Source organism: Anoplolepis gracilipes, chromosome 2, assembly GCF_047496725.1.
Source record: "Anoplolepis gracilipes chromosome 2, ASM4749672v1, whole genome shotgun sequence".
In the NCBI taxonomy this organism is placed as follows: domain Eukaryota; kingdom Metazoa; phylum Arthropoda; class Insecta; order Hymenoptera; family Formicidae; genus Anoplolepis; species Anoplolepis gracilipes.
Genome location: NC_132971.1, coordinates 2,550,807 through 2,564,670, shown reverse-complemented (window position 1 = coordinate 2,564,670; position 13,864 = coordinate 2,550,807). Strand labels below are relative to the sequence as shown.

At 34.3% G+C, this 13,864-nt stretch overlaps 1 protein-coding gene across 49 annotated transcripts in view; it reads left to right on the top strand.

The window, feature by feature from the left end:
• LOC140676205 (uncharacterized) overlaps positions 1-13,864 on the top strand; it is a 229,874-nt gene that overhangs the window by 9,460 nt on the left and 206,550 nt on the right. For all 49 annotated transcript variants that reach the window (XM_072911056.1, XM_072911027.1, XM_072911011.1 and 46 more), the window contains exon 6: positions 139-282. In XM_072911056.1, the coding sequence (XP_072767157.1) occupies positions 139-282 (144 nt within the window). The remainder of the gene's footprint in view (positions 1-138; positions 283-13,864) is intronic.

The window sequence follows — 13,864 nt, the reverse complement described above, 5'->3', positions numbered from 1 at the left end:
CGATTTTTTTTTTTTTTTTTTTTTTTTTTTTTGTATATATATGATGCATTTTTCTGGCATCGTATCGTGCAAGGAACAAATATTTAATTTCACAATTTAATTTCACACTTATCAGAGTATGGTTGTATTTTATTTTAGCAAATCTTGGCGCGTGGCATGTTACTGGTGACAGAAGTAACGCGGGGGGTGTCGTGGGCACAGTGGCAGGAGCTACCGGGACGAATGACGAGGTGTTTCTTGCAGCTCAGGAGGTCGCACATCAGGCTCAGCGCGACTCACAAGGTAGGCTCAGCCTCGCCTTTTTGCAATTGTCTTCGACCCCCGTAACAATAGGCACTCGTAATTGATCCAACTCGCTAAAACTTGGAGCACGTTTGTCACGCGAACATCTCAACGTGAGAATAGTTTCTACAACGGTAAAATGTAAATTCGAAGCAAATATGTAAATAGTCGAGTATAATACGCGCGTACTTCTTTGAATGAGCTCTCGAGAATGTGGAAAATTTCGAACGATGATATATAATATTCTTTTAATGTGGAAACCGACAATGGCTCATTCACAAGCGAGTACGTTTCTAAAAAAAAAGAAAAAAAACTCAATGACGTGTACACAGCGAGTAACACGCATGTGTGTGTGTATGTGTGTGCGCGCGCGCGTAATTATATGTGCCTATTGCGCAGGAGGGACGGAGCTTATTTTTCTTTCGCTGTCGATAACGTGGTTCAACCTAGATTCCGGTGCGTTCAAGTGTAGCACGGTCTCTGAAAGAGCTTTTTATTTTCTATCAGGGCATGTAGAGCTTTTCCGTTAAATTCTTAAGTTCTTTGTGTATATCTCTATATATCTTTTTCTTTTCTTAATGTAGCGTCGCGACGTGAGGTTTGACGTAAGACGAGCCGCGCGCGCGCGCGCGCTCTTTTTTATCATGTCTATATCGATTTTCTATAATTGGTACATGGTACTTGTTCTGTGACGTCGACTCGTCTTCGTTAGCCTCGTAAACGCGTAACGCTACGGCCTCTCTCTCCTCCGAAAGGAGTACGGCAGCGCGAAGAGGACTGCCCGCAATCGACCGGGGACGCACGAGACCCTTAATTTCTCGTGTTTATTTCGCGCCATAAGAAAACGAAATTATTATTAATAACTAGTTTTATCTTATTTTTCGATGATAGATGATATTGCGCAACACGATGATAGTAATATGGTTAACAATAGCTGGAATAATACATCTCTAACTTCTTCCTCCGAATCGTGAAAAATCTTTTTTTTATATTTTACATAAGTTGCTTTACAGCGAGTTTTAAAAAGAGAGCGAGCGAGAGAGAGAAAAAGAGAGAGAGCAAAAGAGGCGGAATATAAAATCAACACAGATTATAAAATTTTTTATTAATTTATTAGTTAATTTGGTTCGCATAAAAGTATGGACTATCAATCATTCGCGATTTTTTGAAACTTTTGATTTCTTATGTGTGCAACACGATAGTTGAATATTGTAATAATGATATTGATAAGCGGTTCAGATTAATAAAAATAATTGAAAATAATTAAAGACGTAATAGTTCGAAACGTGTGAGGTATAGAAATCAGTAGGTAGATGAATAGGAAATCTCTCTCGATTGTCTCCATCTTTGTAACCGATTTATTTTGCTCACGTTTATGAGTTTTTACAAAGTTTTGAATAACGTCGCGGGATTAATCTGAAGATGTATATTTGACGATTGTTTTCACGTTCTCATAGAAAGGAGAACCTTGAAACTTAAATTTGCTATTTTATATTCAAATGTTGTTCACCAAGCGAAAATTTGTAGCTCAGCGAATTTAAACGATGGAAAAAATTTCGATGTGCATCCGGTTAATGATATTTCCCTGTTGCTATGGGAAATTGAAGCCGAGGCAACGTGAGAATTTCTCGGTTGAAATTATAACGGGATCTCGCCCAGTTGGTGTGTGAGCCAACAGTCTTGTCTCGACTCCAATCGGCTAATTTTATGTTCTTCGAGAAATTCGATGCTTCATGAGGAACAATTTTGCGTGTTATATTTCGGCGGTGTTAGCTACATTCGTCGATCGTTTTACGCTGATCCTCGACTCGAACAACTCAAAGTAGCTGTATTCTTCTATTTAATGCAATCGCTCGATTATAAAATGAGATTATCATGTAAATTTTTTTTACTTATCAGTTTTATGTGATAATAAATTCACAATAATTTATGGAACATTAAGAGTCAGTTTCAGCAAGGATTTTGAGGGCTCGCGTATTAGAATCAATTAAAAGATAGAATTAGATAGAAGTTCTGGCATGGAAGATCACACAAGGGCAAGAAAATCTTTGCCTACTCTGTCTAGAGTTTTACTTTAGGTTTTACTTTGTTTTTACTTTAGGTTCAATTTTCTAATATTGTCTTTTTAATCCTTTTGTTATTTATTATGTTAGTTCATACATCATCATGTCCATATTTATATTCGTCAACTCGATTGGTCCCTATTGGAATATTTGATAATTCAATTAGAAGTCTCAGGACTGTGCGTACTAATTTTTCCCCAAGGAATATATAATAATTTTATATATCCTCATCGAGCTTTTCTTTGAGTTTTTCACTTTTGAGAAGCTAATAGAAATACATGGCAACCATGAATGTAAAGCTGCTCGTGAGGATCTACATATTATACAGATACATGTTGTATATTTTCATATTTGGTTGAAAAACATTCCAATAATGTAAAATATTCGTTGATTTTAAGACATTAGAAGGAACGCAAAGGTGCAATTTAAATATATGTCACGATTTCTTCAGAAAAGAGGTAATGAAAGAAAAATGTGTGAGGGAACAAGAGAGAAAACGGCATTGACTTTGATTGACCTTTCTAATGTAGAAAATATATACATTCATTACATTAATCAACATATGCTTGATGCTGAACTTTAAATAGGGGGAGATTCAAAATTACGAAGATTCGTAAAAAAAACTTTTTTATTACTATCACAAACTTTGAATCGATTTCTGAGAAAATTAATGTGTGATAAGAGATAATGATATTGTCTAATGGATTAAGTAGAGTTACGCAGTTTCCACATAGGATAAAGAATATTTAAGAAATGGAATAAATACTATCAATTGTGATACGATTCAGGAATGTTACAAAGTTTGATTAAGAAGTAAAAATCAGAATCGGAGAGTAAACGAAAACCAAATATGATGTGATTTTTTTAAGAAAATTATTCGAGAACAGAAATTTTAAAAGAAATAGTGTACATATGTTTTACAGATTCAGATGACTAAAGTTGAGATTATTAATAGACAATTTTGTGCGATACTTTTATTACACATTGATATAAATGATTTTTGTTACTCGCGTTTGTGTTCCACTTCGTGGAGATAAGACTATAGAAAATAATAAAACCATCAGCTATGATTTATATTGATGACCCAGATATTGCGAACCTCGCGTATAGGAGCGTTGAATCATCATATCAAAGCCATAGTATACATTACAAACAATAAAATCATTGCAACATTGAAAAAGAAAAAATGATTTTGATATGTGACCGGTCTCTTCGCGAGATAAATAGAACTTTCTACATAATATTGTTTTACTATATACAATTGTATAATAATGAATATAGGACTGATTACAAATAATAGCTTTTATTTTACATTTATGTATCAAGTGATATTTTTATGAATAAATCAATTTGATAAAAAATAAATACATTAAAATTATTTTTAGTAAATATACATATTTAATATATATACGGATTAGAATTTTAAACGCGTATATCTTGGTATCAATCGTAAAAGTTACTATTTTATAAAAATTCGAATATCTTTTGACACAACATCTATATAATATACGTATTGCATGCAGCACTATTTGGAAATTTTATCAAATTATCCAAACCAATCTCTTTAAGTAATAGTATGTGTTGACAATGAAATTTTTTAAAAATAAGACAAAGATTGTATTACACAAGATTTTAAAGTTATATTTCAAATTATATATAGAAATAAAGAATTTTCGCACGAAACTTCCAAGTGCTTTTTTTTTTTTTTTTATATTGAATCAGTATATTACTTTCTTATTAAATTAATTTATTTACAAGAATACACAATTATTTTATCTTTATTACTTTAGATTCGAAACTACGATATCCATACATTAGCATTGAATCTAAAGTATATTATATCTTAACAGTACGTTATATATCAGATACAAATAAGGGTAAAAAGTAGTTCAGGGTTTTTCGCATAATTCTCCACCTTAAAACTATAAAACAAAGGGATTTGTACCAGTCGTCTTAGCTTGGCAGTGTACATCGAAACGACGAGCCAGCTGCGGGCTGGCTTGTTCGTCACGTTGCTCGCATCTGCCAATCTACGACAGCTGCGCATTAGGCAGATGATACAGAGCGGACACCGATCGACCCAAATGGTCGAACGGAAATCATGCGCATCGTTCAGCCCCTTCGCGTCCTTCGCGACTCGAGAAGTAAAAACATCGTATGTAATTCGATGGTTTAAAAATATCTCTCGCATTATTTGCAACAAGCAATCTTTTCGCAAGTCGAAAAAGTAAATTAACTTTAGATGATATGATTCTTTATGGCTAACTGTAATGGATGCTATTGATAAGGTTATTTGATTTTATAGTTTTTGTTAGGTTTCGTTCGTTAATTTCGTTGTGTTAAAGGTGAAAAGATCATGAAGATGGGACACATTGAGAGAGAAAGGGGAGAGGATAGTAGTGCAATAAATAAAAGTTAATTTTTATGTTAAAACTGACGTTAGCATTAAAATTAGCTTAGGCAGAGTTTTTTTAAGGAACTATCGCGCGGAATCTTGTTTTTTTTTTTCTTTTTCTTTTTTAATCGTCTTCTAGGGTTATACATGATCGCTCTAACAAGGTGATCCAACGAGGGAAGCAAGGTAATTTCGGAGAGAGAGGAGCGATCTCTCTGTCAATGCTAGCGTTGTTAAATCTAGAGTTCGAATTTATCGTCAGATAATTCGCGGTCGCGCGGTTTCTGACGTTTAATATTCGACGGTAATTTTCTTCCGCGATATTCTTATGCGCCAGGTGTCTGTTACAATCGCGCGAGCTTTCTTTTGCCAGCTCATCACAGCAGATGAATAAACATTTTACCTTCCATTTTTCTTACGCCCAAACATTAGTGTCATGTATCGCGCGCGCACTTGGAAGAAAAGAAATATCGGACAGATGCTCGCATTGATAGCAAGGTCGTTTTTTTTCACCGTCAGAGACTTGTTGCCTTGAATCTAGTTTCCGAGTCGAATCGTTTTTGAAGGAAGGACCAATATTAATACTAAAAACACGTTTCTTTCGTGCGATTAATCTTATCGTCTTTTTATAGGCTCCATTTGTCCCGAGAAAGCACGTGTTTTCTTCCGTTTTATTTTGAAGTTTCAATTTGCAAAAGCTCTCTCGTATACCTTTTGATTACCACTTTACATTCCGTATATTTTACATACATTAAATCTTTCTTCGAGTCTCGGTTCGGTCGTAACGAGACGTCGAGTGCGCGATTTTAGGGCCGGAGTTGCGCCACGTTATTCACAGTGCGTAGAACTTTTTTTTTTTTATTCTCTCTCGTGAATTTCTGTCGTGGAAACACACGAAAAGAGTATTCCCGGTAACAGGACACGGTAAAGGTAAACGTGCCGCGTGCACACACACGCATCACGCCTGTCCGAAGAAACGTTGTCGAATGTGGGTCTCCTGACATTTTTTTTTTTCGTGGATATCACCAACTTAGGACAACCTTCGGCCGTTTTCTTCTGGCAACAGTGAAACGATCGCGTTTGCCTCTGCCTATCCGGGACGAGAGTCACCCTCAGATCCCAGAGATATAATGAAAGAACAAACATCAGCCATTTGTAGCCGTGACGTGTTTTTTTTGTTGATGCGAAAAAAATGATAGATATATTATATGTGTAACGAGAGCGCGAACCATGCGTAAAAGCCGAGAGGAGGAATTTCTCATGGGAGTGTCTCGTGTGACACTCGATACATTCTATATTTTTATCGCGGATTGAAATACCGGGTGCGTCGACCTACGGTCAGCCATGCGCGAATTCTCAGTAGAATTCGCTCTGCTATACAATAGCGTTCCGAGGGATGTTTCGCGTTCAATTCGACGCGATCGTTTCCTCTTTCCTCCTCTTCAACTACTACTGTGCACGACGAAGAAGCGGGGAGGAATTCCATTATCCTCGCGATTCTCTGCCTGTCTTCTCTTTCCCTGTCATAAACACCTCTCTCGTTTTTTTCTCTTTTTGAAAAACACGCGCTTCTTTATACAACTTTTGAATCTAACGGCTGATCGTAAGTCACGGAACCGGCGGCACCGGAAAGAGATCTGTTGGCGTTTAATTGTCATTCATCTCTCGCGTTCAATTGCACATATGTATATTTACGATGCGGCTCTCTATAAGACATTGAGTAAATAAACGAACAAAAAAAGCACGTTCCACATCATGAGAATCTTGGTCGCGCGAGCGCGCGCGCCAAGAGTATATGCAATATAATATAACGATGTGTGAACAATTTATACATATATGCATATATATACGTATATATATGTGTGTATATATAATCTTTCTTTGTCCATTTCGTGTAAACGTATTCGATAGTTTTTAACCCATTTGTGCCATATATATATATATATATCTTTTTTTTTTTTTGGCGTAATTCTCGTCTTGCATGCCACGCTTCCTTCGGTAGTTTAACTATACACCTTAACTTTGACAAAGTGTGCAAGCGCGATGCATTCTTTTGTAGACACGACGATATATGGTGCATGGTGGTGGTAATTGAGGTTTGACACTTTATATATACATACGTGTCCGTAAAGAGAAGGATCCATCCGCACGAGCACGCGCTTGCACACGACATATTTATTTATTTTTTTTTACTAACAATGTACATAATGCTTCTTTGTTTGTAACGCATAAAACATAAATTATATTTAATTAACCTGATTACATATATATCTATTATGATTCTCATATGTGCATACGTATGTGCGTTAAGCATGCATGTATACATATGAGAGCGTTCGCAAAAGGAAGGGATTTCATATAATATATAAATACACGTACTTCGTATATATATATATAATATACTTAACACTATATAATACTGTTTTTCTACTGGATATATATATATGTGTATATATATATATATATATATATATATATATATATATATACATATTTATAATGATTACGTATAAACATTTACATTTACATTTCATTGTCATTATTGTTCATGGTATTGTACTTTCTCGTTATTCGACTCCTGTTGTTGTACCATGCCATGTCACAATTTTGCTCTACATTTGCTCCCTTTATATTTTTTGACCCGCCCCAAAGTGTCTAGGATACGATGATAAGGAAGAGTTAAGATCAGGAACGAAAACTCGAGGGAGAAGCTCGTCGAGTGGCTACGATCGAGCGATTTCTCGATCGGAGCGGCGCATAGAGCTTCTCTGGATCCTCGAAAGAAGAATCCGACAATGTCAGAAGAGAGAAGAAATTTGCAAGCGTGCTTTTTGCACGTTTGCTCCACGAGGAACGTCATCGTGCTTTCGTCAGCAAAGTTTTGCTGCGAAGGCGTTTCGGTAATTGTGTTTTCTTTTGCATTTAATCGTCCGGATCCTTGATGTTTTTATTTAGAAGTTATTCTTGCAATGTTTTTGTTCGAAACGGAAATACACCGAACTAAAATTATTCGAGATAACTTTTTGTATAAAGTCAGTAGATCTTGAAAGATTAACACGCAATTGAATGTGTCGGAAACGCGTTGACTCACGATCGAAGCAACTCAGACGTTTACGTCTGTCTTTGTTGCTTCATGTATCGAATATTCGTCCATCTCTTTTACGATGGACGTGTTTTTCCCTTTTGTGATTTTGCGGCGCACGGCTAATTTTCGTTCGCGCAATTTTTTTGCGCGTAGAACGAAGTTCACGTACGTACGCTTTTTCTACGAACAAGAAAGAAGATCGAAGATTGCAGCAGCACTGGTAAAGTATCGGTAAGGACAATTGAGATGCAAGGTAAAAAGGGTAATATTCAAGGTAAAAAGGTATATGATGAAAAAATATTGATTATGAATATATGGATAATTTGATCGTAATACTGTCTTTCCATATGAGTTATTTATATGCATTTTAAACTTAATGTTTTTTTTAAACGCATATACGTAATTCATATTCCATATTTACATAATGTATATGTAACATGTTGACTAGTGTTCGCAAATGAAAATAGTCGCGTGCGAGTTAATGGATCTAATCATTGGTAAGATGATTAGAATTATTTCTTGCAAGCATAACATTGTTTTTCATTTGTGATATTTTTTGTGACTGATATGTCTGAATACTGATAAAGAGATATGAGTGGAGGATTGAATATGAATTTTGCGAATGTTTAATGTTTATAATATAAATTTACGTCTTTTGACGTATGCTTTATATCGATATTGGATTATTTTTTGCTGTTGTAATGATTAAAAGAAAAAATTATCCTTTTATTCTCAGCAACAAAAAAAGAATCCAAAATGTTATGAAAATACAACATCGTGTTATCATGTTTATTTTATTTTATTATTTTTTTTTTTTTATCGATTATCAGTTGGGTTTCGTCGAGATATCAGAAATCTTAATTATTGTTCTTAATATCGAGTGAGAAATATTTTTCAAATTTCGATATTCACGAATTAATAGTAAGTTTTCTGAAATCTGAGGAAATCACGCTGCGGGAGTGTCCGAAATTTTATTTTTCGTCCACGGAAAATTAGAGATTGTAATTATGCACTATTATTTGTAATGTTCAAGTTGATAGCGTCGGAAAAGATGCAGCCTTTTCTGCTTCTTCAAGACTTTTCAATCATCTTAGCTTGACAATTTTTATGCATTGTTACATGTCTAGATTTTCTGTTGACGAAATATAATTGCCGTCTAATGAAAGAAGAAAGAAGATCGAAGAAAGAAGCAGATGTCTGGGCTAATTAAGGATGCTATACCGTTTCTGAATATTTTATTCAGAAATGAGCATAAGAAATCAAACTTGTCTAAAAATTGAGTTTCTGAATATCCTCAATTTAGGATTTTTGGATCTCGATATAAGCTTGCATTTTATATTCTTTATGTATGTATTTTGTTTCTATTTTTTGAACCGCGATATTTTTCTTTGAACGAGTTTCAGGATGTGCATTTTTTTTATCTGCAATAACTACGAATGAAGACCGAGTTTAAAAGTCTCGCATTTTGAGCTTTTAAACTAAAGAAAACATCAAGATACTTCAGGTCATCAGATTGGTAATGTATCGACTGGATGGTATAGTATTGGTAATGTTTGATGAATAGTGTAAGTTTCGCGTAAAGTTTTTACTGCTACTGTAGTTGGTAAGGCGTATTATAAATTGCCATACAACTGTTTCCCATATTTTTTATATATTGATTTATCGTATATTTTTCTTGTGTGTTGCGCTTTTATTAGATTGAGAAAAGATTTGTCTTATCTCGATACATGTGATGTATATTTATCGGATTACATTGATTTCTCGCAGTTCTGAAAGTTTGATAAGATTTTGAGGTTTTTTTTCCTTCCTATAATCTTCTCAAACTAGGCACGCGCAGAAATCAAGATATTTTCTTGTCATATGTTTGTGAGTGTTTTGTGTACATGAGAAATTCGAATGCTATTGCGTTCGATGAAAAAATGATTTTTTATATGTTGTTTGAATGAATGAGATGATGATATATTTAATAAAAAATATTTCTTAATCGATTAAGCTCTCAAGTCCCTACAATGGTTACTGTTTTAATGAAACAAAAAATATATTTTTAATTTTCAGAGAATTTATAAATTTGTTTTTTATATTTATCGCGATATTTTATTGTCTTCAGTTTATGAAGATGTATAATAAAACCGTATAATGAACAAGTATAATTTTCGCGTTGCTAAATAGTAAAATATGAATAATATTTCAGGAATTTTTCAAGGATTTGGATTATATCAAGTCAATTAGTGATACTTAGAAAATGGTTTTGACGTTTGTAGTTGCTTTCAAGAATGCATTTTGCTTTTTTGAAAGTTTTGCTAATTACATTCTCAAGAAAGTGATGTTGCTTTTATAGTGAATTCCACTGATGATGTAAATGACAGTAAAAGGTAACTTAAGGTAATTTATAACATGTAAGTATTTAGTCTTGCGTGTTGTATCGGCACGTAAGATGCCCTTCCATTTTTCTATACATATAATATTTTTGGCGGAAATAGCTGATACAAAATATTGATTATGTAATTTATTATGTTTTAAATTCAAGCAACTAAGCCTTTCGACGATTATCGAAAAGCTTAGTTTTTGCAAATAATATTCTTATAATATTATATTGTGAAATATTTAAGATTCGAGAATATTTTCTTAACTCTTGCGACAGATGAAACTTCTATTTCTGCTATAAATCTATTTTTATTATATTAGACATAAAATGTACTTTCTCTTGGCACGTTTCTCCGATTTTTCTTGATTTATATATTCATTGAAGTTACTGTATGCGATATATATCGCATTTTAAAATTATATTTAATTACAATTGTTTTACATAGATACATTCAAGATATGATGACAATTTTTCATGATCTACGTACTGACAAGCGATAAAGATTGCAACATTACGCTTGCCAGTCGGTAAATTTTGAACAAGTTGTTTTCACAATTCTCTTATATCAGCTCGGTGTATTTCAATTGGAGAGTTAATTCGATTCGCGAAGATTGCGTTACTTTCATGAGAAAGTCGCGCAATGATCGCCAAATGAAGACAAATTGACATCCGATCTTCTCCTCTTCCTTTTCTTGTTCATTCCTTTTCCATTTTTTTGTTTTTCTTCCAAATTTTCAGCTTTTCAACGTTGCTGCATTAAAAGACTGGATTTCTTTGTCTCTATGTGTGTGTTTTCGAGGTAGTTCGGAATAATATTTTGTATGAATCTCTGGATGTGTGGATCGTATATGTTCGAGTCGAATGATTCGGTCGATGAGAAAACTTTTTTTTTTTTTTTTTTTTGAAGAATCTTTACTTTGTACAAAATTAATCGTCGTTGCAAGTTTCATTCCTGGATCGATCGGATTCTTAGGCGCCAGATTGCGAACGATCATGCGACTGTCCTTGCATCGCTCGCGATCGGAGGGGGAGATTTTGATGAAGTTCAGTCAATGCGTTATAGAGAGCCTTAATCGCCACCTTTCACGAAGTCTGTGAATAATTCATTGAATAATATGCATTGAAATATAGTTTTTTTGATTTCCGCAAAATTTTGTTTACCTATGATTGATTTATGATTGTTGATGAATTTGATTTTCAGATTTTTGTTAAAGCTGCTTCAAGTATTTCTACTATATTGATTCTACCACGGTATATGTTTTTTTGTGGAAGCATTCGGCTATTTTGCAAACAGCGACGCAAATGATAAAATTTGTGTAATAATTGTGCCGCTCTTTGCGTATACCGAATGATTACATAATTTTAATTGCAGTTTTTTAAGTAATTTTAATTATATAATTACCAGCTTTGATAAGAATCTGAATAGGATCGCGAGCTAACTAAATTTGTATTGAATACGCGAGCGATACTAATGTAATTTTTTAGTGAAATGACGTATGGAAAATGTGATAAATTTTTAAGGAAAATGACTTCGTAGTTTATTTTTATTGAAAATTGAATAATTTTCCTATATAAATTGTGAATTTTAAATTGATTGTAAACTCGTTGCGGGACTCGCAGAGATTTCGATTCAACTTTAATTTTCACAAGTTTTACAGACATGTTCACTAAAAATTGCATTGTTTAGACATTACGTGATGTAATTTTTTAATCGAATCGTTCTTGTCACGGGATCTAAGAAATATGTTTCATTGCATAATATTCAAAATTAATTCAGATTCATTATTGTGATTTTAACGCACAGAGATCAGTTGAATCAGATAGAAACGTAATAGGAATGAATCATCGATTCTACTTGATGTGCACTAGATTTAACATTGTCCTCGTTCTATCAAAGTTCTTTATCGGGTCTTTGCAAAATATTAAAATCTGTTTTTAAATTATTGAAGCTTACAAATGTGAAATGATGTAGCTTCAAAAATAATTTGTTCTTGATGGCTTTCGTATTGAAATTACAACTTCCATAAATATAAGTCGCCGTCCCTATTTACGAAATTATTGAAATCTCGACATTATTAACGTATATGTAATAATTATGACGCAAATCACGACTACCGAACTGACGAATTTGTCGCAATCATTGTTACTCTGTTAATTATTGCTGCGCAGCGATTATTATCAGCGATGCAATGTATTGTACAAGTAACGACTGCAACTAATCTTTAGGGAAGAATTTATAATTTTGGTAGTTAAATGTCTTGATCGCTGAAAGGAATCGAGTTTAAAAAAATATATATATTTTCACATTGTCATGTACATCAGCGATGACGTAAGAAGATGCACCTCGATATTTTCTCAAACAGTTCTCGTTGATACAATTCTGAATCTTCGCGATCTCAAATATCGACCAGACGCACAAGACGGATTCACTTGCTACAACGACATGTAAAACTCTGGGCGAACTTTTTTTCTGTTTACTCGCGTATATAGTGGCGAGGGTCTTCACACGGTGTTTCAGAATCGATTCTCGGGTATTATTGCTCACGCTGCGATCGACGTTATTCGGTCCAGTACTCCCTGGACAGGCATCGGCGCTACGAGTGCGGGGTGGAGAGGCAGTTCGTCTGCGGGATCTGTCGACGGCGTTTCACCAGGTCGGACATCCTGCGGGAACATCAGAAGAGACTGGGCCATGGTCTGACGCCGTACACCAGGCTTAATAAGGGAGGCTTAGGCTAATCAAAATTATCGCATTCGAGCCAACATCTCCTCGGACGAAGGCATTCCTGAAGGAATACGAGAGTGAGAGTCAACAACAGCAGCGGAGGACCTGGCGGCATCAGCGGCAGCAGCGGCAGCAGAAGCAACATGTCGATTCGTCATAATTGTCTCCTCTCGTGTGACTTCCATTTCTCTTTCGACGCTTCGAGCTTTGTTCGTGAAGAAGGGGACCACGTCGTTGATGCCAAGTAACAAATATTTTATTGTTTTATTTGCGTTTTTCCTTGCCCGTGATCTCGTATTAGATGACTAATTCAAGATATCACAAGTTTATATTCAAAATTTATGCTGCTTTTTCGTGCAATTAACCATCGTTATCTGTTTTCCATGGGTGCAGATATTATGTTTAATTGCTCGACAAGAATCTGGATTTCGCGTTGATCTCCAAGTATAGAGCTTATGATAAAGAGTACTTTCTTTATTCTTAGTAAATTGCTTGAAGTTCAATTCAATTTTTTGCATTGCCATAGAAAGCAGTAACTTGAAGAAGTTATCTAGTTGAGTGATATTCAATCTGAAATTATAATTGATTCTAATTATATATCGTCTTGGCTCGCGACGTACAAAATTTTGCTGTTACATTTAATTATAATAATTTTTTGAGTCATTTATTTTGGTCCTGTTTACATTATTCGAGATAGTTTGTTTTACTTTTTAATTACATTTTTTGTTGAAATTGATTTTGTCATATGCTACATTGAATAATTGTGATAGAAGTTTGTCATATAATAGTCGAATCGATAGAAAGAGTAGCAAAGTCGAACTTCTTGGAAAAGATATTTCATATTTGAGAACGTTACGAAGATGATGTGATTTTTTGTATAACTAGCACAGCGTATGATATGCTGTTGTATTTAAAAAGTTTCGAATTCAAAATTGTAAGAAATTATTCT